General features: G+C 40.3%; 1 protein-coding gene across 1 annotated transcript in view; it reads right to left on the bottom strand.

Moving 5' to 3' along the window:
• PPP3R1 (protein phosphatase 3 regulatory subunit B, alpha) overlaps positions 1 to 22134 on the bottom strand; it is a 38780-nt gene that overhangs the window by 10258 nt on the left and 6388 nt on the right. The window contains exon 2 of the mRNA XM_054177248.1: positions 6662 to 6701. Coding sequence (XP_054033223.1) covers positions 6662 to 6701 — 40 coding nt within the window. The remainder of the gene's footprint in view (positions 1 to 6661; positions 6702 to 22134) is intronic.

Here is a 22134-nt window from a genome sequence, read left to right on the forward strand (position 1 = left end):
CCGCGTCAAGAGCACATTGCTTTTGGCATAGCTACACAGAAACCCCTCTGGCTGACACCAAAGGAGCCCTATCACCATATGCTAAGCTATATGTAGAATATCATCATGAGACTAAAAGAAGGCAATCTTCAAAGAGAATGGCAAAGCAAAGCTTCACTGGCAATTAGCCCAAATAGTTGCTTATGCATTCCACCAGCACAGAACGCTTCTTCACAGCAATGTACTGAAGCTCTTAGCCAGCTCTTGGGTCTGTCCCCAGAAACTCCTTGCTTTCCATTTTCCTCCAAATCTTAAAGCTGTAAATAGAGAGTCAGTCTTTGGTATCTAACCTCAACCCCTCCCACTACACTTTAATGCTAAGCCAGCACACGGCAAGCTGTTAACACAGGAACTTTGTTTTGACTACAAGCTCTGCTCCAGCTGTGCTGCTGGCACAGAAAGAGTTAACAGCCTAAAAAAGAAAACCCTCACAGCATAAGTGTTTGGGAAATCCCAAAAACATGAAGCATGGCTTGTCATACCACATAAACACATTTCCCACTGTAAAATTCATGTGTCTATTAATAAATAGACTTCATACCAATATTACAACATACTAGAACACATCAGTGTTCAGTCAGATTTAAAGATTTCCTGGTCCAACCACCACTCTCCTGCTTCCTTACCTGGACTCAAAAATGGCAACATCTTTCTAGTAACTGGCCACTACTTTGTTAAGACACATCCCTCAATGCTCTGCTGTGGAGTATACATGGCAGTTAACAAGTCAGTCCAACACTGGAGAAGAAAGAAAACTACAGAAGAGCAGATTGAGACTGTATGTTAGGAACAAGTGCTTTATCATGAAGGTAGTGAAACACTGGAACAGGTTGCCTGAGAAGGTGGCTGGGGCCCCATCCCTGGAGATATTCAAAGTGAGGCTCAACAGGCCTCTAGACAGCCTAATCTAGTTGAGGATGCCGCTGCTCTCTACAGAGGGGGTTAGAGTAGATGTCCTTTGGAGGTCCTAAGAAAACAAATTTCTGCCAGGAAGGGGGTTTGGGTCAAGCTAATCTATGTCTAGCAAGAGCTACTAACATGAAATCAGAGAGCATTTTGTTGGGCCATTCAGAAATGGCTCTGTAGCAGATGAAGCTAACAACTGATGCTAGACTGAACGCCTTTGCATTTGCAGTTAGGCAGATACTGAAATTCGCAAGCCAGCCATGCTTAAGAGAAGACAAAGCACCATTAGTTTTTCTTTCTTTTAAAAACTGTAGTCAAGGAAGTCAAGATCATTAATGATAAAGACAAGAATCACACTATGGGAAGAGGAAGAGGTTGGAGAGGCATGCAAGAACACTTCTCAATGCTTTGCTGTGGTTCAGCAAAACACAACAACAACTGCCTGAAGTATGAAATTAAAGAGTCTTTGTCCTTAAACAATATTAACTACTCCCTACATACACACCCCTCCAAAATCATAGGTCAGTTCCAGTGCACCTACAATACAGAGTCCAGGTACAGATGCTGAGCAGTAGTTTCTACTATAAATGGGTATTACAAATTTCTCATTCCTAACACTGGAATGTTCAAGCCAAGGGTTTGCCTGCATTGGAGTTTAGAAAGGTTCTCCTCTTGCACGGGGAAGGGGGGAAAAAAAAAGGCCAACACAACACACCAAAAGAAAATAAAAACCACCACCCAAAAACCCCAACCAAATCAAATAAAAAACACACCACCCCAAACAAGTCAAAGAAGAGTACTGAAGAAATCAGTATTCTGCCAAAAGCTGACCAAATACCAATCTTGTCCAGTGTTTTGCTTCTGGCAAGGGATACACCATGGACAAGAGCATTTGGAGGAGAAAATAACAAAACCCCAAAAGCAGTTGCAGGAAGAGAAAGACTTCCTTTAACACTTCATGAGAAGAAAAGCCTCTGTTTGTAAGAAAAATATACAGACCAAAACAGCATCTGCAGATCAGTGTTTCATAACTGGCAATTTTACATTGGAACAATCTACTTTTTGCTTCAATGCACCACGAGCACCTCACCTGCCTGCAAACCCTCCCCCCAAGGAAAAGAATAATCTAAAAAGCTTACAGACTTTTAAAAAGTCTTTGTCTTCATTAGATGGTTTTTAAAAAATAGAAATTAGGATAGAAATTAGAAGAGAATTAACCAGGTTGGAGAAGACCTTCGAGACCATCGAGTCCAACCTATCCCCCAACACCATCCAATCAACTGACCCATGGCACCAAGTGCCTCATCCAGGCTCTTACAAATACACAGTAAGAGACAGATTAATTACATTATAAGCCATATTTTAAACTTGCATAGTTTTTCTTCTGTGAATTCAGTCATCACTTCTGCTGGGCTGAACACATGTATGTTTTCTAGGTTTGGGGATTTGTGTAACAGCAAATTTCAAACATATCCCATTCATTTTTTGTTCAGATTTCCATCATGAATACACACATACAACAGTCCTCATCTAAAGTGGATGTGCCCCTTTTACAAGGCTGCTTTTTCTTCAGTATTTTAGCAGCAGACTGACTTTCACAACATTTCACATAACCATCTCTGCAGAACGGAGTACTGAATTAATTTAGCAGAGCCTTTCCCTCATCTCTGAAGGCTCCTTACAGGCAACCCAGTGCACACTGAAATATCCTAAAGCTATATTGGTTAAGCAAAGCACAAGATAGTTCAAATGGAGTGGAGGTTTCTGAGCTGGAAGGACTGATGGTGGCAGTAGCAGACAGAATTTTCCAAGATTCAAGCTCAGGAGCCTGGGATAAAGATGAACACACTGGGAAATGCAAAGGAGGTCCAAGTCCACAAGGGTGTAAACGGTGATAACATAACTGAGCAAAACAAGGAGGCTCAAGCTTTATTCACATCATTTGAGGCAGAGTTTGCCTGTGACTCATCTGAGTGGCCAGAGCTTACTTGAGCTGTGGCCTCAGTGAGCATTTCTCTACCCTCAAACTCAAGTTGGCCTTTTTTGTGCTTTGCTCATCAAGCTGACAGGAGGCTCTACTGCTTCCCATGCTTTTCAGCACAATCAGAAACGAGCTTGAGCTCACAAACTTACTAGTTGGCTAGAAGTAAGACCTAGAACATGTTTGGCTTTAAAAGGCTCTGCTGGCAGCCCTGCAGGAACATCAATTTACCCACTGGTTTAAACACATAGTTATTTCTGTTTATTTCACAATCCATTTTGAATTTCATTTGCATGCTAACTACCAAACACAAGGTAGGGTTCTTCTAAAGCAGCTCCAGTATTAGGATTTTTGCTTAAAGAGCTATCAATATTTTCAAATTATTCCTTTTTTCTTCCAGGTATTCAAATTCCAGAGCCAACAACACCTGCTATCTTTCTTGGATTCATTTGCATACATCTAAACATACGATGAATCAGCTGAAAAGACAAGAACTCCATGCTCGCAAGGAACCACATGCAAATGCTCTGTGTAGCTCCAGTTTTTGGTAGGGTACTCTTTCAGCTGCATACTCTCTAATATGCTACTAGTGAACAGCCCATTCCTTTCCCCAACACAAGAGCAGAGAATGATCCATGAGGTTTTAAAACACTTGTTTGTTTCAGGATTTTACTCACATCACTGCTGTTCAGGATTGTAAAAAGCATTCAAATGGCAACTCAGAAAGCTGCATTAAATGCCAGTTTCTGGAGTACAATGTACTCTACACTGAGAAAAGCCATTTCACAAAAATGGTCACAGAGAGCCCAATTTCCACATACTTTTCAAACATGAGACCACTATAAACAAAAACATGGCTCATGTATTAGAAAAAAAGAGATGTCTGTGAATGAAACATGCTGTGAAATCCATTTTAAGTGATTCCAAGTCAAAAAAGAAACAAAATCAACTTTCCCCATAAGAATGGATTGCAGACACCTCAAAATAAAACAGACCTTCAGCAAAAGCTCTCACCTCACTCTACAGTCTTGTCTGATTCACCACTATAATGTTTCAGAGTAGCAACCAAGACAGCCATTTCAGTCTTGGAGATCACATTTCAAAAAGATGACGCCCTTGAGAACACTTTCAACCACTTGCCTTGTATATGCTTACAGGCAGCTGGCCTAGTCCTTTTCATGACTTCAGATGGGTCAATTACAATTTCCTAAGTTAGAAAAGAGATGCTAGTCCCCTTATCCTAAAAACCCCATCACAGTACAAAATATTGTTTATAAAATACCGTAAGTTATTTTCTACTATAAAATATTGTTTATTATAAAACATTGTTTACTATAAAAGAGTTTTCCTCACAGCCTTTTACTGTAAAATTTTCTTGCTGATAACTTGACATAGTTTGGCTGACACCAAGTTTTCACCCTGTGAAACAGCACCAAATTTTCAGTAATTTCCTCAAAGAGCAGCTGGGAAACAAAGTAACACTTAAAGGAATCCAACAACACTCATCCACCCACTGAAAAGAACTAAATGTTCTAAAATGAAGGGTAAAAAGAATATTCCTGACTATTCAATGGCATGAATCCTCAATTTGCTTCCTGTAACTGTCAACTTTAAAATAAAATTATTCTTAGGAGACAATAAAATAGCAGCTGCAGTGCCAGGCAGATGTTACCACCCAGCAGCACCATGCAGACAGTATAAATGCATTAATGCTGACAAGAGTCCCCTAGAAGTCTAACCATTCAAAATCCTGATCAGATGATCTTCAAAACCACTGTCTGGTCTTGACCTGAAAAGCTTTTGTCCTGTCAGTGATAACCACTTCAAGCAGCAGGAACATTTAATATGTGAAGAAGGTGGCGAGTATCTACTTGGGGGGCTTAATTCACAGACATGCAGAGTACACACCTGCATCCCAGCACCCTGCTCTTTTAGGATACTCAGGCACACTGAATCTTTAAGCACACTGCCATCATCGCAGAGATCAGGCACAACCCCAAAAGGGATAACTACATCTTCCCCAGCATATGAAGTTATGCTGCCCTGATAAACAGCTTCTCTACTGAGAAGGTCCATCAAAGCAGAAAAAGCTTTGATCATGTAAAACCTCAGATGTACACAATGATATCCTCAACATACAGTTTAACCACAGAACAGAGTGGAAATATTCTCTTTCTCTGCAGTAAAAGGGGGCAAACAAGCTCAGCAATAAACCATTACATTGGCAGGTGCTTGTCCTTGGATTAGAAGTTCAGGATGACAAACTGCTTACAGAATCACAAGGACCTCAAGGATCATCTAGTTCCAACCCCCCTGACATGGAGGAACCACTCACACTAGATCAGGCTCACCAGAGCCACATCCAGCCTGACCTTATAAACCTCCAGGGATGAGGCTTCCACCACCTTCCTGAGCAACCTGTTCCAGTGTCTCACCACCCTCATGGTGAAGAATTTCTTCCTAACATTTTATCTGAATCTCCCCTCCTGAAGCTTGGAGCCATTCCCCCTGGTCCTGTCACTACCTAACACCCTTAAAAAGTCCCTCACCAGCTTTCTTGTAGGCCCCCTTCAGATATTGGAAGGCCACAATAAGGTCTCCTCAGAGCCTTTTCCTCTCCAAACTGAACCACCCCAACTCTCTCAGCCTGTCCTCATAGGGGAGGTGCTCCAGCCCTCTGATCATCCTTGTGGCCCTTCCTCTGGACACCTACCAGCACATCCAGATCTTGTAACAGCGGCTCCAGAGCTGGATGCAGTGCTCCAGGTGGGGTCTCACCAGAACGGACCACACTTCTTTTGATGTAGCCTAGGATCTGGTTGGCTTTCTGGAGTTCAAGTGCACACTGGTGGCTCATGTTGAGCTTCTCATCCCCCAGCACCCCCACATCCTGTTCTTCATGGCTGCTCTCAAGCCAGTCACTGCCCAGCCTGTATCAGTGCCTGGGATTGCCCTGACCCAGATGCAGGACCCTGCACTCGGTCTTGTTGAACCTTATGAGGTTGGCATGGGCCCAGCTCTCCAGCCTTTCAACTCTTGTTCAAAACAAGTTGTGCTCAGCCTAACACCACAGGGACACTTCACAAGACAACCCTTTCCTTCATCAACTTTAGGCATGAAATACTTTTCCAGTGTAGACCAAGCCCTTAACGTGCACCAATGAATTCTATGCTCATGTGGCCAAAAGCAACTAGCATCAAGTGGTTTCTCACCTAAATGCCTGGCTGCAAGAATACACAGAGAAAAAACTGTTCTTTTAGCCTCAACCTCTCCATCCTCTGAGAGTGCAAAGCCATCTTAGGTGACATACTTTGCACCTACTATGCACCTGCTATGTCACACACTGCTCCACAAGCTGTTCCACAGCTCTGAGGAACAGGCACTGAGAATAATGGAAAAGCCCCACCAGTTGAAATGCCAGTTATAAAGCTTCACTGGACAGAGAGCAAATCTATCCTCAGTTTGTTTCATACTCTAACAGAAAAACTAAAACCATCTTTAGAGGTGATTTTCTTTTAAACATGGCCTAGGTCCTGATTTTACAATCTAACAGCAAAAGCTGTATTTTTTCCCCAAAGGTGATCCTCCACCTTGGAATCTGACCATCTGAGTTTGCATACAAACTGCATTAACCTTTTAAGCAGTGAATTCAGTAAACTCATACATGAAAGTTGTACAGAGCAATCTCCAAACAGGATTAACCTAACAATATAATGTAGCAATTGAAACACTTACAGTGCGAGCACATTTCCAAAGGGTAGCTTGCCTCGTTTCCCTGAAACACGAAAAAGAAAGAACAAAATTGCAATTATTCTCCAGTTAGCTTAGAGGAACTGTTTTCAGTTTCAGCACTGTAAAGAGCTTGGCTAACACAAGTGGCGTGGTTATTTCAAACCAAACGACCGCAGACGGTGTTTTATTTAGATAGGCGTGTGTTACCCAAACACAGGAAGAAACAGAAATCCACGGAGGGGTCCCCTCTCAGGAGAATTCCCATGGAAATACCAGTGGGCCATGCAAGGATAAGAATTCAGTTCCATATTCTGAACTCCAAATGTCAGAACTCACCACTTACACATTGTACCAATGCTACTTTCCAAGTTCAAATGGTATTTCATTTTGAAACTTCTCATAACCTGCGTTACCATTTTACACACAGAAACAGATGTGTCCTTCGGAAGCACCATGATCAACTTGACTCCATTAGCATCAGGGGGAAAAAAAGAGCCACCTGCCCACTCCCTCCCTTGAAGGACTCTCACAGGAAGACTGATGCAAAGATAATGGTTTACACAAGAGGTTCAGGTGTAACAGCTTTACACTTAATATTTTTGTGATGTACCATGTTAATATGTTGCTGTTAAACTAAGATGTTAAAGCCTTGCTGCACAACACCACAGAGTAGGAAAAATTAAACCTTTGAGGGGACAGTCACTGGGAATTTTGACATACTGAAACCTGGGACTACTACAACACACGAACGCCAAAAGACACTGAAATTCAAAGCTGGTGGTCTTCTCCCCCAAACATCTCACTTACAGAAGATCATAATACACACATGCTAAGTACCTTTTCAGAATCAGTAAGCAAAGGAGTGACCAGATAGCTGAAGAGTCATGATCAAACATCATCAAAAAACTGTGGTCAAGAGAGCGTTTTACACAAGCAAACAAAACATTTGAGTCCAAGACACGTATTCAGCAGTCATTCTCTGTGTGAAGCATAGATGAACACTTGCACTGAAAAGACTCCTCAAAATTACACAAATTTGAGCCAAAATAGAGATTACTTGATAAGAAAGGGGAGAAAAAAACCCCACCAAAATAAAACAAGACAAACACCAAAAAAATCCCCCTCCCCCTCCAAATAATAACTACATTTAGTCTGGAAGCATGTGACTAATGTGCTAGTGAGGCCTCCCCTGGGAATATAGCATCCAGTTCTGGACTCTCCAGCTCAAGAGGGACAAGGATCTACTTGAGAGAGTCCAATGGAGGGGTACAGGGATGATTAAGGGACTGGAGCACTGTCTATGAGTAAAGACCTGGGGCTGTTTAGTCTGGAGAGGAGAAGACTGAAAGGGTATCTAATAAATGTATATAAATATCTGAGGGCTGGGTGTCAAGAAGGAAGGGACAGCCTCTGCTCACTTGTGCCCTACGATAGGACAAGGGGCAATGAATGTAAACTGCAGCACAGGAAGTTCCACCTCAACATGAGGAAGAACTTGGTCACAGAGCACTAAACCAGGCTGCCCAGAGAGGTTGTGGAGTTTCCTTCTCTGGACACTTTCAAAACCCGTTCAGACTCATTCCTGTGCGACCTGCAATAGATTCTATGGTGCTGTGGCAAGGGGGTTAGATTTTAAGATCTCCAGAGGTCCCTTCCAACCCCTAACATTCTGTGATCCTATCACTGCATTTCCTAGTAAGGACAGAAAGGGGCAGAACAAGCATCTCACGAACCTAAATACATCTGAGAGGAGATGTGTTGTTGAGGGGAGGAGAGGGTACTTTTGCCTTCTAACCTCCAGCACATATTCTCTCTTTTTTTATCCCCCACAACCCACACACTCTCTTGCTTCTTTAAAAAAAGTTAATACACTTGCTTTGTAAGAGCAGCAGCAAATGACACAGCCCTAACTTCTTCCCCAATGTCTACTTATGGCAAGACAGAGTAGAACAGAAACACAGGTAAGGATCATCAGGTCCTCAAAACTTCGGAAACATGGCTGAGATATTCTGCTCAGTGGAAACTTATTCTGCTGTGGCAAGGAATCCAGGAGAGCAGTGCCACATGGATAATCTTGAAGAGAACCCAAACAAAAGCTCAGAAAAAACAGCAAAGTCTAAAACAGGCCATAAAAGTCTAGTGCATGTATATGAATACAAAAGGGTAGGGGACTTAAAATGAGGGAAAGCAGAATTTTGAAACAAGAAGAAACAGGAACCAGGGGATCCAGCTAGGCTGCTCAAGACACGAGGTCATGAAGAGGCAAGAAAAACACCAGACTGGAAGGCTGCAAATTAAAGGAGAAAGTTGAGTTAAAACCAGTGCACTTATGCACAGACAAACATACAGTCATAACTACATTTGAAGGTTGGTTTGGGTGCTTACATCCTTGTTCAGAGTAAGTTAATTTCTAGTACAGGCTACTGAAACCAATCTGCTTAAAGCAGCATAAAATGCTTCTTTAAACTGAGCACCTAAAAATCTTCAAAATGGCATAACTCTTCTTCATCCATGAACTGAGTAAGTGCAATGTCTATAAAGACCCTTATTATGCATCTGGATGCACATGCTATGCCATAATCAAGTTACTTAAGTAGCAAAAAGCCCAAAACTATTTGAAGAGCAAAGAAAAGTGAATAAACTTCAGCTTAGTTTTTCCTTTGAAACACTTACTGCTAAAAAGAGGCATTAGAAAATACTTACCTATCCAGGACTGGAACTTGGGCATCTAGAAAAAATTAGAAAAATCCAGTAAGTGACAATGGGAAACTTACATGATTAGTCACTCTTTGCTACATCATAGTTAAAGAAGGTATATTAAAAAGGCAGTTACCTGGTAATGATGTGCTGAGTGCTCATCTTCATAGGAGAATCCAAAAGCCTGCTAAGGTTTTAAAATATTTTAATCCTTCTGGGTATTTTTTGGGTACAAATAAATGTCTGAGCCAAGACTCCTGTTTGCACAGCTGCAGCCTGGACAAACACAAAGGTGTTCCTCTGTACCAAAGACTTGATTCTCAGAGATGAAGAGCAATGATTTGTTCCTGTGGTCAGGCATTTTTCACCACAGTCTGAGCAACAGTAGAAAAAGGTCACTTACTTGTCCCCAAATACAACCACTATGTGTATATACAATACAAGCCCTGAAACCCAACTGCTGAGTGAATAGGTTGAATGTTTTCTTGCTGTTTAAGAACAGGTAGGTAGTAAGACGGAAGGCAAGAGCTTATGTCCACATAAATGTGTTATGAGGAAAAGCAGGGAAGGAATCACAGCTTTGTGAAGTATCAAATGAGCCCTTTAAGAAAAGGAGGAAAAAGTCAGGTGAACATTTTCATACATACAGTTTAAATTCAGAGAATCACCGAAGTTTAACACCAAGACTAGCCAGCATTTTAAAGAATGCTGGCAAAGATTTCTTTGTGAATGGCTGCATTACACAAAATTTGACAGTTACCACAAATTATCATAATTATTAACCTTATTCCACAAAATAACACTGCATGCACACGGATTTCTTTATTTTAATGACACCAATTTATAATGACTAAAGTCACTGTGGAATCTCCAAACAGCACATCACTTCAGCTTGGATGCAGGAAAAGTTGATTTGTACAAATAAATAGGTAGAGTAGTGAGGTTCTGATACAACTCAACTGCCAACTTCAAAAAAATCATTACACTATTAGTATGTCCTGTCAGATATATATTTAGCATACCTGACATGAAGTGAGAGTATCCTCTCACATACACTGTATCAGCACAGCTAGAGCCAAGTGACATGAGGTTTGTTGAAGAAATGCAGTTTGTACAGCATCAACACTTCACAAGAGATTGACTTGGCAGTTATGCCTAGTATAAAACACGCCTTCCTCAGCTGCATCTGGGTACTGCTGCCATCCTGCTGAGTTCAACTCTCTTCTCTCCAGTTACACAATTAGAACAAGTGGCTTGGAATACTACAGCTACAACTTCATTCCTGGTTAAACAGCAGCAAAACCATAATTTACAGACAGAAGTAATTACAGGTCAAGGAACAGTCTAGAGTCCACTAACAGAAGGCTGACCAAATTCTGAATACTGCAAAAATATTTGCTAGAGAAGTCAAAACATATCAGTAAATACTGCAGAAGCTTATATGACATGTAGTTTGTCCCTTTAAGAATACAAATGTTCCTTGCCATTTTACTCTCTACTATTCTCTCCTTTTCTCCTTTCAGTACCTGTGCCTTTTTACTGATTAAGGATAACCTACTAATGGATTTTAGTCTTTACTTCTGCTGTGTATTATCCACAAAAATGTTTCTCAAGTCTCGTTCTTTGGCAGTGACAATACTAATTGCTGTCTTCTTAAGATCAGCGCTGTACACGCTCCTCCGAGGTAGGAACGTTGAGGGCAGTTCTCTGGACAAGTTTCCTCTTGGTGCAGGACATGAAGAGCTGTGGATAGAAAATTTTAAAAAATTAAAAAAGGAAATCTGCAATTAGCTAAATTAGCAACAGACTTTAGATTCTTAGCTGAAGGTTTTTATACAAAACAGCTTTGTACACAGTAAGACAGACAGCAAAACAGCAGAAAGTGTTTAGATGCCACAAGGTCAGCTTAGGCCTCATCTCAGATTTAGTCCTCAACAGGCAGTGTGTGAGAGACTACAAATGAAGACCTAGAACAGTTTAAAAGTTAGATTCTTTCAAAGCTTTTGATTTGTTCCCATAGCAAATCAATTCAGTAAGTGTAAAGAGTGGTCTCCTAAGATCTGTTTAGTGTGTGTACAGGAGTAGCTGTCCAAGATGTACTGTGATTTCTGCAAGGACATACAAAGAAGAGTAATAAACTCATCCTCCTTGTGAGTGGCCTTAAACGTGCAAACTACATGAACATTGCCTTTGGTTGCTACACCTGTGCACCAAAGCTCCCCACAGATACTGAGCATTACTGAGGTTTCTGCATTAATGCACACTTTGTGGGATGCAGCCAACACACTATACCTTGTGCTTCCTGCATTTGCTCTTGCAGGCTTCCACACTACTAATTATCTTTGTTATCACATGACAAAAGTACAGCATGCAGGTGAAACAGCTAACCAAGCCATGTCAGCTGGGGGTCAGAACCACAGATTATTAAGATAATCAATTCTCCAGTTATGCATAAAGCTATTTTCCATCACCCTCTACTCCAACTAGAAAAGTCTGGGAGCAGCAAGAAGAAAGAAGGCAGAAGCTGGCCATCAGTGTTTAAGAAGGGCCTATTCAAAAGACCCTCGCTCCCTTTCACAAACACACAAACTGCTTCTCTCTCTTTTCTCATTCTTGTCCATAAGATCAAAATGAATGATTAATGAAATTACCTGTTGAGAGAATTCTTCCTCCTCCTCGCTCTCCTTCGAGCTCATTTTCCAAGTATTGCCACTTGCACAAAGCTTTAACAATGCAGAACTGCCAGCTTGGTGAAGAGAAGTTTGGGTTTCATTTGGTTTTAACAACCATTGTTTAACAAGTTACTAGAACTTTGGCTGTCATAGGTTGGCACCACATTCTTCAATAAGCACCAGGCAAGTTGTCACGTTGAAGAGGATGGGATTAGCTAGGTTCTAGAAATTATTGCATTAACAGAAGATGCCACAGACACATACACAGTGGTTTAGATAAAAGGAACTTCTGACAAAGCCCAGGAGGCTTTAAGCCACTAATATTTGAATTCCTGAATTAAATGCTGGTCACACAAATACACCAGAGCTCACCCGTTGCACTTTGCACATTGCATGTTACTTAGAGGAGCAATTGAAGCCCAAAGGCTGTTCACCAGAGCACAGGTGAAAGATGTGCCCAAAGTTCTGATAGATACCACAAGAAATATGAAAAAAAAACCCAACCCCAAAAAACAAACACCAACACACAAAACACCAAAAACAGGAATAAAGTCTGAGAAGCAAAAAAACCAGCAAGAAAACCACCTTCATCTACATCATTTAGAAATGGTATGAATGCACTTTGACTTTTGTCAAATTTGCTCAGGAAAAAACCAAAAACATACATACACAAAGCCCCAACACCATTAAACCAGCTACTCAACACAGAAAAGTCCTTAGTCCTGAGAAGAGTCTGTGAATCAAGAAAATGAAGAAACACATGTTACTGATTACCTTGCAGTACATTTATTTACAGGAGTATCTAATTTGTAGACAACTTGTAAAGCAGATGCCACAGATAGGCTGACCAGGGAATTTGGCATCTGTCTTTGACTCAGAATAATTAAGTCACCTTTTAGGCTTTTCATTGCAGCCACTAAATCTACTTAAAATTAAAATATCACAAGACAGTTACCCAAAACCAAGACTGCACTTAAATAAAGAGCTGATAACAGTGCAGACCAACCACCACAATTTAGAAATTAACATTTAAAACAGCTTGGTGGTTTTTACACTGTTCCATGCAAAGCTGCTAACTACTCTGCACAGAATTATTCCAGCCACAGGGATGCAGCTCCCCCAAATACTAGTTCCTTGGCATTAGCAGCTCTCTACCACAATCTAATAAAATATCTGATCAAATGCTAAAAATAAATCTACCACTAAGGTTCTTATGGTCATACTAATGTTGAGTCAGATATTGTGACAGAGAAGAACTAAGTGAAGCCAAGAAATCAGAGGGCATTAATTTAGAAAGCAGGTAACTTAATAGCAGTCAACAGTTCCACTGCCAACCCCAAATTCTCAGCCTAGTTTCCAAGATCATGACCCGCAGAAGGAACTAAATGCATAAAAATGCCTGATATCCACCTCACATTCAGTAAGATCCAAAATTAATTCTCTTCTAGCAGCATGCTGTACTACACTGCTCAATCTTACGTTACTGTTCCAGGCCACTGAGAAATCCATTCACTTCTGAATGGCAGCCTAATTCCTTGCCCCTCTAATTCTAAGGCTAAGGTTGCACAGCAGCAGTTGAAGATGCAAGACTTCCCAGCTGAATCCAAGTAAGACAACAGTCTAATAAAGCTTCACAACCACAGCTCTGCTGATGCCCCTCTTATTTTTGTAACCAAAGTTGTGAAAGTGTCCTGCCCTGCATTTCACAGCCATGGTCTTTGTCCAGAAGTCCAGTATAATACCTGCAAGCACTTCTGGCATCTAGACTGTCGAATCTGGGCACCCTGTTACTCTGCAGTGCAAATACTCGGTTTCCCACATGTGCAATGGTAGGAATTAAACAAGCTACAAACAAGCAAGAAATTCTTACAGCCTACCCAGAAAAGCAAGGGATTACAGGGGAAAAAAAAAAGGCAGCAGCAACAAAGTAAAGGCAAAGAAGAAAAATAAATCAAAATCACAGTAGTGGGACTCCAGCATTCAACTGATCCCCAAGACTTGGGATCTCCTACTATTTCAGTACCACTTCCAATTGAAATTGGTAATTTTGGTTATTAACATAACTCAACAGCTAGAGTTACCATCATATATTGAATTTACAAAATAGCATGGGTCAAGAAAAACAGACACAGAAGATAGTCTTTACCAGGTTAAGTCTTGCAATGGTGTGTTAACAAAAGAATAAACAGTATTGTAATGGAAGTGCCTTTAGTCAATCAGAAACAAAGAACATATTACAACAATGGATTATAGTGATTTCTTTCTGGACCACTGAACACAAGATACATCCACAGAAGCAAACTATGAAATTTTTGACTGGCCTTTAAACTTGGTATTCAGTACTTCCTACAAGCTATTAAGAGCTCCCTAGGTGTACAGAAGGATAAGAAATGGATTCAACATCCACCAAGGTTTAGGATGCACCCTGAATAATAAAAAGAAAACCAAACAAACCACACTTGAACACGCTTGTAAGTTATTACAAGTGGTTTTGGGACACATTTGCTGCTCCAAGTACAACTGTTTGTCATTTGGAAACCCATAAAGAATGATGATAAAAAGCTGCAGGATGACTGTTTAGTCTAGTACAAGAGTTTATTTTATTAAGTAATTTCTCTAATGATTTTTAACTTCTCTTACTCAGCTACAACCCATAGTGAAGACACCAAACTTTTACAACAGAGAAAGTGAAACCTGTTTTCATCTATTTCTTATACCTTAGTGCAAAAATGTATAAGTTTTTCAACTCTAAATTTAACAAGGGATTGTTAATGTGTTCTCCCCTATTTTTTATTCACATACATAAATATTATCCAAATCTTGATTCTGCAAGAGTTGAAAAAAATGAGAAGCATGGTCCAAATGCAGTAACTGAAATGTCACATCCTTTAGGTCTAAATAACCTTTTATTGTTGAATAAATAAATATAGAAGAGCTAGAGAAAATGTACAAGTTCAAATTGGGATTAGAGGAAAAAAACCCCTTACAGTTACAACTGGTTAACACATTGCTGTCCAATCAGTTTATGGTTTCATACACAGTGGTAGATACATTTTTCATTTCCTGGCAGTGGGAGCTTTTAAGAGGATACAGCTATCAAGCATAATACATCCACAACGCCTCAGCATCTCTCTTATAATTCCACCCTGCTGTTTGAGACTAACAGCATAAACCTGCCAACATACCCTTGCATCCTATGATCTTTAGTTACAGTCCCCATTCTGCAGCTACAGCATAAACTCAATACATGCTGATGAGTGCAATCACCACGCCTGGAAGCTATGGTAACTTTTTGCCTAACACTTTCAGTTACACTTCTTGAAAGGTTTACTAGAATTCTAATAAACCACTGAACTTGTATCAGCATTCAGTTTCCATGTATCATCTTGAAAGTAAAACTACAAAGGTAGGAGGGACAGGTCTTAGAGCTGTTAATATCCTAACCCCCTGTCTCACCTAAATGCTAATTAGTAGCAAACACCAAGGAGTGCTACAAGCATTTTGTAATTTCAAAAGGGCAAAAGCCACACAGCATGCTTTAACTTACCTTTGGACAGAAAAGATTTCAAGTTTTAAATGTGCTGTCCTCGAAGTAGCCTAAATGTCTTAATCCTGCCTCTTTAGAACAAACTGTGACCTTCAGTCCTGAAGGAACTCAAAAAAAAAGACTAATACCTAATTCTTCAACATGGCATTTAAATTGCAGACATCAGAGATAATGAACCAAGGCAAAGGGGATTGACGGCTTTGGGATTACAGTAGAGATCAAATCAGGTTAAAGCTGTTAACAGCGCTCTGGCATTGTTGTTCTTTGCAAGTATGCAGAATAAGTGTTATAATTCCCTTGGCCACCTTTACAAAAAGCCTTATTCCAAAAATTTTGGTTGGGCACATTTGTTCCATTTGTTCACAACAAAAGAAGTGATGATTCTATAGAAGATTCTTCCCTCTTGGAGGTACATCACATTCTACCACATCCCTCCTAAGGATGCAGGAGACAAGAAAGACTGTACAAGTCTTAGGAAAAGCCTACAGTTTACTCCTTAGTCACCATCTAATCCAGTCATGGCTCTGGTCAAGCTCTGTCAGTCATTTTAAGGGAAGCCACTTGTCCTCTGGCTGGCAGTTGGCCAGTCACTTCTGCTATGCTTTATTTAAATCCTTCACTGTCCACGGGTCTCCTCCAAAATGAGATGGCTTAAGGCCATCACAGTGAAGCAGCTATTCCAAGATACCACAGGGAAGCCCTCAACCAATGAAGCAAGAAGTGAACCTGAAATTAGAGAGAGCTGCTGTTGCCAAAGCCTCTACAAGACAGGAAAACTAAAGGAATTGAGAGTGCTATTATAAGAGGATTCAGCTTTAATCTTTAATACATCATTTGGCTTTATGAATATTAAAAGGAAAGAGAAAATAAAAAGTGCATCTATTTAGCAGAACAAAGCCATTCACTTTAAGTCCTAACATTTTGAATTGCAGTGTTTAGAACTGCGAAGCAATCCATAAAGTCTGTCCAGATACAGCAGGGATTATACAACTCATTCACATACATAAATGCCCTAGGGTTCCCTGTCTGAACTCAAGGCACAACTGAAGAGCTTTCCACAAAAATCTAAACATCCAATCACAAGTGGTGTCCCTCAGGGCTCAGTACTGGGGCCAGTGCTCTTTAATATCTTCATCAATGACCTTGACAAGGAGATTGAGAGCACACTCAGTAAGTTTGCAAATGACACCAAGTTCGGTGAGTGTGTTCACCTACTGGAGAGTAAGAAGGCTCTTCAGAGATACCTGGGAAGGCCGAACTGATGTGATGAGGCCAATCAAATTAGATTCAACATGACCAAGTGCTTTGTCCTGCACTTGGGTCAGAACAACCCCATGAATACTCCAGGCTTGCGACAGAGCAGCTGGAAAGCGGCTCACCAGAAAGGGAACTGGAGGTGCTGCTGACTGGCAGCCAGCTGACCTCGAGCCAGCAGTGTGCTCAGGTGGCCAAAAAGACCAACAGCACCCTGGCTTGGATCAGGAATAGTATGGCCAGCAGGACGAGAGAAGTGACTGTCCCCCTGTACTCAGCACTGAGGAGGCTGCATCTTGAGCAATGGGTTCCTTTTAGGGCACCATGTTGTAAGAGAGATGCCAGAGAACATCCAAAGAAGGGCAAGAGAGCTGGTAATGGCTCTGGAGAACAGCTCTTGTCAAGAGCTGGGGTGTTTTAGAGGAGGCTGAGGGGAGACCTTATTGCTCCCTGCAACTACGTAAAAGGAAGCTGTAGAGACAGCAGTCTCTGTAGATTAAACTTGAGAGAAAAGCACTCACAGGGACAAAAGTTAACTTCCAGCTAAGGTCCAATTCCCTGTGTGGCATTCAACAATTTCATTTTTGGCAGTTGCAAGCTGCTACTCTTCAGAGGAGGCAATCCAGTCTACTTATGCAATCACTCCAGAGCTGGCATTTCTAAAGCTTGCATCAGTCTCGAAAATTCTCAGAAGCCTGTAATTTTAAAGTGCATGAATGAATAATGAACTCTCCAAAGCCAAGGAAAAGAGCTTCCTTCACTAGGAGAACAAGAGTGCTGCCACCACTGAGTCAAATTAAGTTCTGATGCAATAAGAGTTCACCTTAGGAAGCCTTTGGGATAAGTAGGTTGGTGTCTCATTGCTTCTGAAGAGTCACAAAAAAAAATCTGCAAGACACGAATTTGTTGGTTCCAATTTTGTTAGCCTGTTGGCCTCACCTACAAAACCTCTTACTGCACAAGCCACTTCACTGAAGTTCATTCAATTCCCTTAGCTAAAGAGACCACAGCATCTTTCTTTCTCTAAACTTTAAAGATAATTGCAATGAAGTTGCCCAATCAATGCACCCTATGACCATGCTATTACATTGACAAAGATGCTAGTGAAAGTGAAAACAAAACCATGCTGTCCAACCAGAGAAATCTGTAATCCAACTACAAAACAAGGTACAGAAAAGACTGAAAGGCAACAGACATATCAGTCATGAAAACAAATAAAAAACACCAAAACAAAACAACCCCACAAACAAAAAAACCCCACAGAAATATTTACGCCTAACAAAAGTGGAGTTGAAGCATCCCAGAAAGTATTTCAAAGCAGTCCATTTTGTTTGAGTACACAGTGCAAAAACAAATAGGACAGAGGAAAGCAGAAACGGTGACTGAAGATTGCAACAAGTGATTAAGGTGTCACGGCATTGTCAGAGTTAAGGGTCAACATTTTAATAACAAAGAAATGACATAAACTTACACTCAAAGGGATTCCAAAGGGAAACAAAAGACTTAAACCTATCACATGGATCTCACTTTTCAGGACACTGACCAATGCAAAGCCAAGTACATTGTCTCTGATTTAGTTTTTTCATTAATAAGAGTGGCAATTTTTCCTCTTCACTGGTAAATATGAGCATAGAAAATCCAAACAGTAAATTGAATCACACTTGTGTGAAAGAACAACTTGAGATTTGTTAAAGTAACACAGAACAACAGAAATAAAACTTCAATCAAAGCACTAAGCCACAGTATGCAAGTATGACTGAAAACCTGGAGGTCTGTCAAAAGAAGAAAGTCAAAACTACCCAAGAATCAGAATGCCCATTTTACAAGCAAAATATTTAATAGACAATTAAAGCTTTTTCAGCTTCTCTTTCTCTGCAACAATTTGGAGAGAAAATAGTTTTTGTCTGAAGAACCTTCCCAGAAAACACACAATGTTTAAAACTTCCATTTCAACAAAATGCAATACAACAGCAGTCCAGGAACACTGAGAATTTATCACTGCCTGACCCTATATAGAAACAGAACAGATACTTTAAAACATACTGACTTGACCTAAAGCCATACTGAAATCTATTTTGCTATGTACAGAAATACTCTCATGAGGCTGCTTTCAATTACACCAAGTTAATTTTCAGCACCTCTTTTGAAACCCAAAAGAACTATGGAGCTTCAGGAAACAGCTCTCTAGAGCAACTCCAGTAAAACTGTGTCAAGTTGCTTAGCAGCTCAATGCCTCTCTCCAAAAATCAACAGAAAGTCAAAAACTAGGTCTTTCTCCAATGCTTCCAGTCAAGCACTCTTGACGCTGGGTTGATGAGGGGTGTGAAAGGTAGGCTTTCTTTTCTCTCCATAGTAGTATGTTGTGGAACTTAACTGTCCCTTAAAGGCATAGTACTTGTTACCATGACTGCAAATTTAAACTTTCTTTGTAGTTATTAAAAAAAGAGTTAAGTATTGTCAACAGCTGCAGAATCAAAAACTCTATCTCTTAAAACAAAACAACAACCCAAAAAAGTGAATAAAACTAAGGAGTGGCCCAGACTTCTGAAGTTTCTGAACTTTCTGATTTCACTTGTACCGAGAAGATCAGATAGAAAACTGTAAGCCTTTGCAGGAAGGAAGAAAACTGATAATCACTAGATCAGTTTCATGCTACTGCTCTTCGGCAATGAGCATTAGAAAGGAGTATTAATACTTCTTTTTGCTAAGGGTTTTCCTAAAGCAGAAGAGGAGCTGTAGTAGTCAGACAATCTCCAGTAGAAACCTCCTAACTAACGTCAAGAAACAGCTACAGGTCTGCTTGTGGCTAATGAGATATAGCTCACACACTTATCAAGCTGAGACAAATTCAAAGATGAGGATCAAGCTGGAAATTTAATGGAGCATGCTATGCTCTTAACAACTGACGAACACACAAAGTATTTGTTTGTAAAGTATCTGGTAAGGCTTCCTCACCACAAACTTCACCAGCATGTGTGAGCGAAGAATGGAAGATCACTATGAGTGAGAAAGTAAGTTTAGAAAGCTTCATTTTTTCAGGAAGCTTAGAGGAGTTTCACTGTACTGCTGCAAGTGGCATTTGCAGAAGGAAAAGCAAACAGCAAAGATACATTCCAGAAATGAAGGTAACAGATTATACTGTATCATATAACATCATTATACTGTTCAGTGTAACAGATTATACTAGAGTTGAGGATAACTGCTTCTTCACAGCAACAGGTTGCAAATACTCAGAAACAAGGTGACTAGAGCATCTTTGGCTACCAATGTATCTCATGTTTTCAGATTTTAACAGTGCATTTAGTAATGGGCCAACTGCAGAAGTGAAGGCTTTGGAAACAATTGCGGGGGGGAGGGGGATGAGGGGAGTGGTGTGCATTTGTTTGTTCTTTGGTTTGGTTTTGCTTGTTTGTTTTTAAATGTATCTGAGAAGACCTGGAGGAAAAAGAAAGCTTGTGCAGCTCTGTTGCATACAACAGTCTGACAGTTTGAAGGAGTCAATCATCCTTGAGTAGGAAAGTTTAAGTGGAAATTTTAGAGAATAATACCAAATCACATAAACTACACTACAAGGACTCAAAAACAGATTCAGGAAAGTTACACAGGTCAGTGCTCAGTACTTGATCAAATGGTCTAACTGCATAGAAACACGCTGCTTAAGTAAGCGCTGTCCCCAGACTTTCTTCCCATTTAAGAAACTCATAGCTTAATAACAACTTAGTGCAAAAAGAAAACCTGACTTTGGAAGAAGTGAGACAAGCATCTTATGGCTGCCCAACAAGAGGAGAGAAAATGGACAGTACAGGTAAAAAAAAAAAGACTACAAAGAAAGTAGAAAATAAAATTGCATTCAGGAGTTATCACAGAAGAGACTGAAGAATGTTGCAAAGGACATACATCTGAAAACAGAAAAGGCAGTTCAAAAATGGGATTTCACAAACTGACAACAGTAGAAGACAATCGAGAAGGCAAAGATGCAGAACTGACAAAGATGTGCAAACCAAAGGGACAAGCTGAAGGGGAACTGCTGCATAGATACAGAATCTGCGAAACTGAGATTGTACTGCAGCACTCTGAACCATCTCTAATAGTTAACATCTATCCTAATACTTCGTTGGTTCTGGTTCTTGGCTGGTTGGGTGTGAGGGTAGGGTTGTGAGGTTTTTCTCTGTCTAAAAGGATAACAACTTTGTCAGAACTTACAGCTGTCAACTACTAAATTGAGACATTTTAACAAGCTCTGGGTTAGTTTATGCCAGTCAAAGACTCATTAAGAATCCCATAAAGAATAAAGATGAGTCATATGGTTTGAAAACAGGCCCTACCAACACTGTGATCCAATACAGAGGGATCAAAACCATTGTAATTAAAATATCTGGAGGTTTACAAAACATTAAACAGGTCTTCAAGGCATTACCAGTTTCCATGCTAATCAGAATTTCCACCAGATTAAGAATTTACTTTCTGAAAAAGATGCACTGTAAATTTCTGTAATCTTCCAAGCACCATTATCACAGGTTTCCTGATCAAAGGAAAGCCAAATGAAACAGAACACAAGACAGAAAAACACCACGCTGCTTTCACTTAAGTGTTTCACTGCTATGGAATATTCCAAAATCTTGAAACATTTTCCTTTATATAAATTGTAACGTGGAGAAAATACTGACGTGGGGTTTTTGTGTTGGTGATGTCTATTCAGGAGTTGGTTATAAGAAATAATATTCAAATGCAATTTAAAAGATTGAATATTTAGGTTGAGTTCTCCAGGGCAGGAACCAACTTGTTTCTTTTCTTTATGTACAGGAAGGCAATTATTTAACATTCAGTATCATCTACAAGCTAGTAAAAGGGTACTTTAAAAATTAAACTAGACTTCCAACTGAGTTTCAGTAGCTCATAAACAATCCTATATTGAATGTGTGAATAATTACTCAAAATCTAATTTCCTTACAGATTTTAGCACTATTTTGAGTAAAAATTCATAGTTCAGGGGACTAGAGCATCTCTCCTATGTGTAAAGACTGAGAGAATTGAGTCTTTTTATTCTGAGAAAGAGAAGACTGAGGGGGGATCTCACAAATGCTTATAAATACTTAATGAGTAGGTGTGAGTGTCTGGACGATGGGACCAGTCTATTTTTCAGTGGTGCCCAGCAACAAGCCAAGAGCTAATGGGCACAAACTTGAATATAGGAAGTCCCATTTAAACATGAGGAGGAACTTTTTATGTTAAGAGTGGTGGAGTACTGAAATAGTCTGTCCAGAGAGGTGGCGGAGTCTCCTCTGGAGTCATTCAAGGCCTGTCTG

This window comes from Dryobates pubescens, chromosome 39 (assembly GCF_014839835.1).
Source record: "Dryobates pubescens isolate bDryPub1 chromosome 39, bDryPub1.pri, whole genome shotgun sequence".
In the NCBI taxonomy this organism is placed as follows: domain Eukaryota; kingdom Metazoa; phylum Chordata; class Aves; order Piciformes; family Picidae; genus Dryobates; species Dryobates pubescens.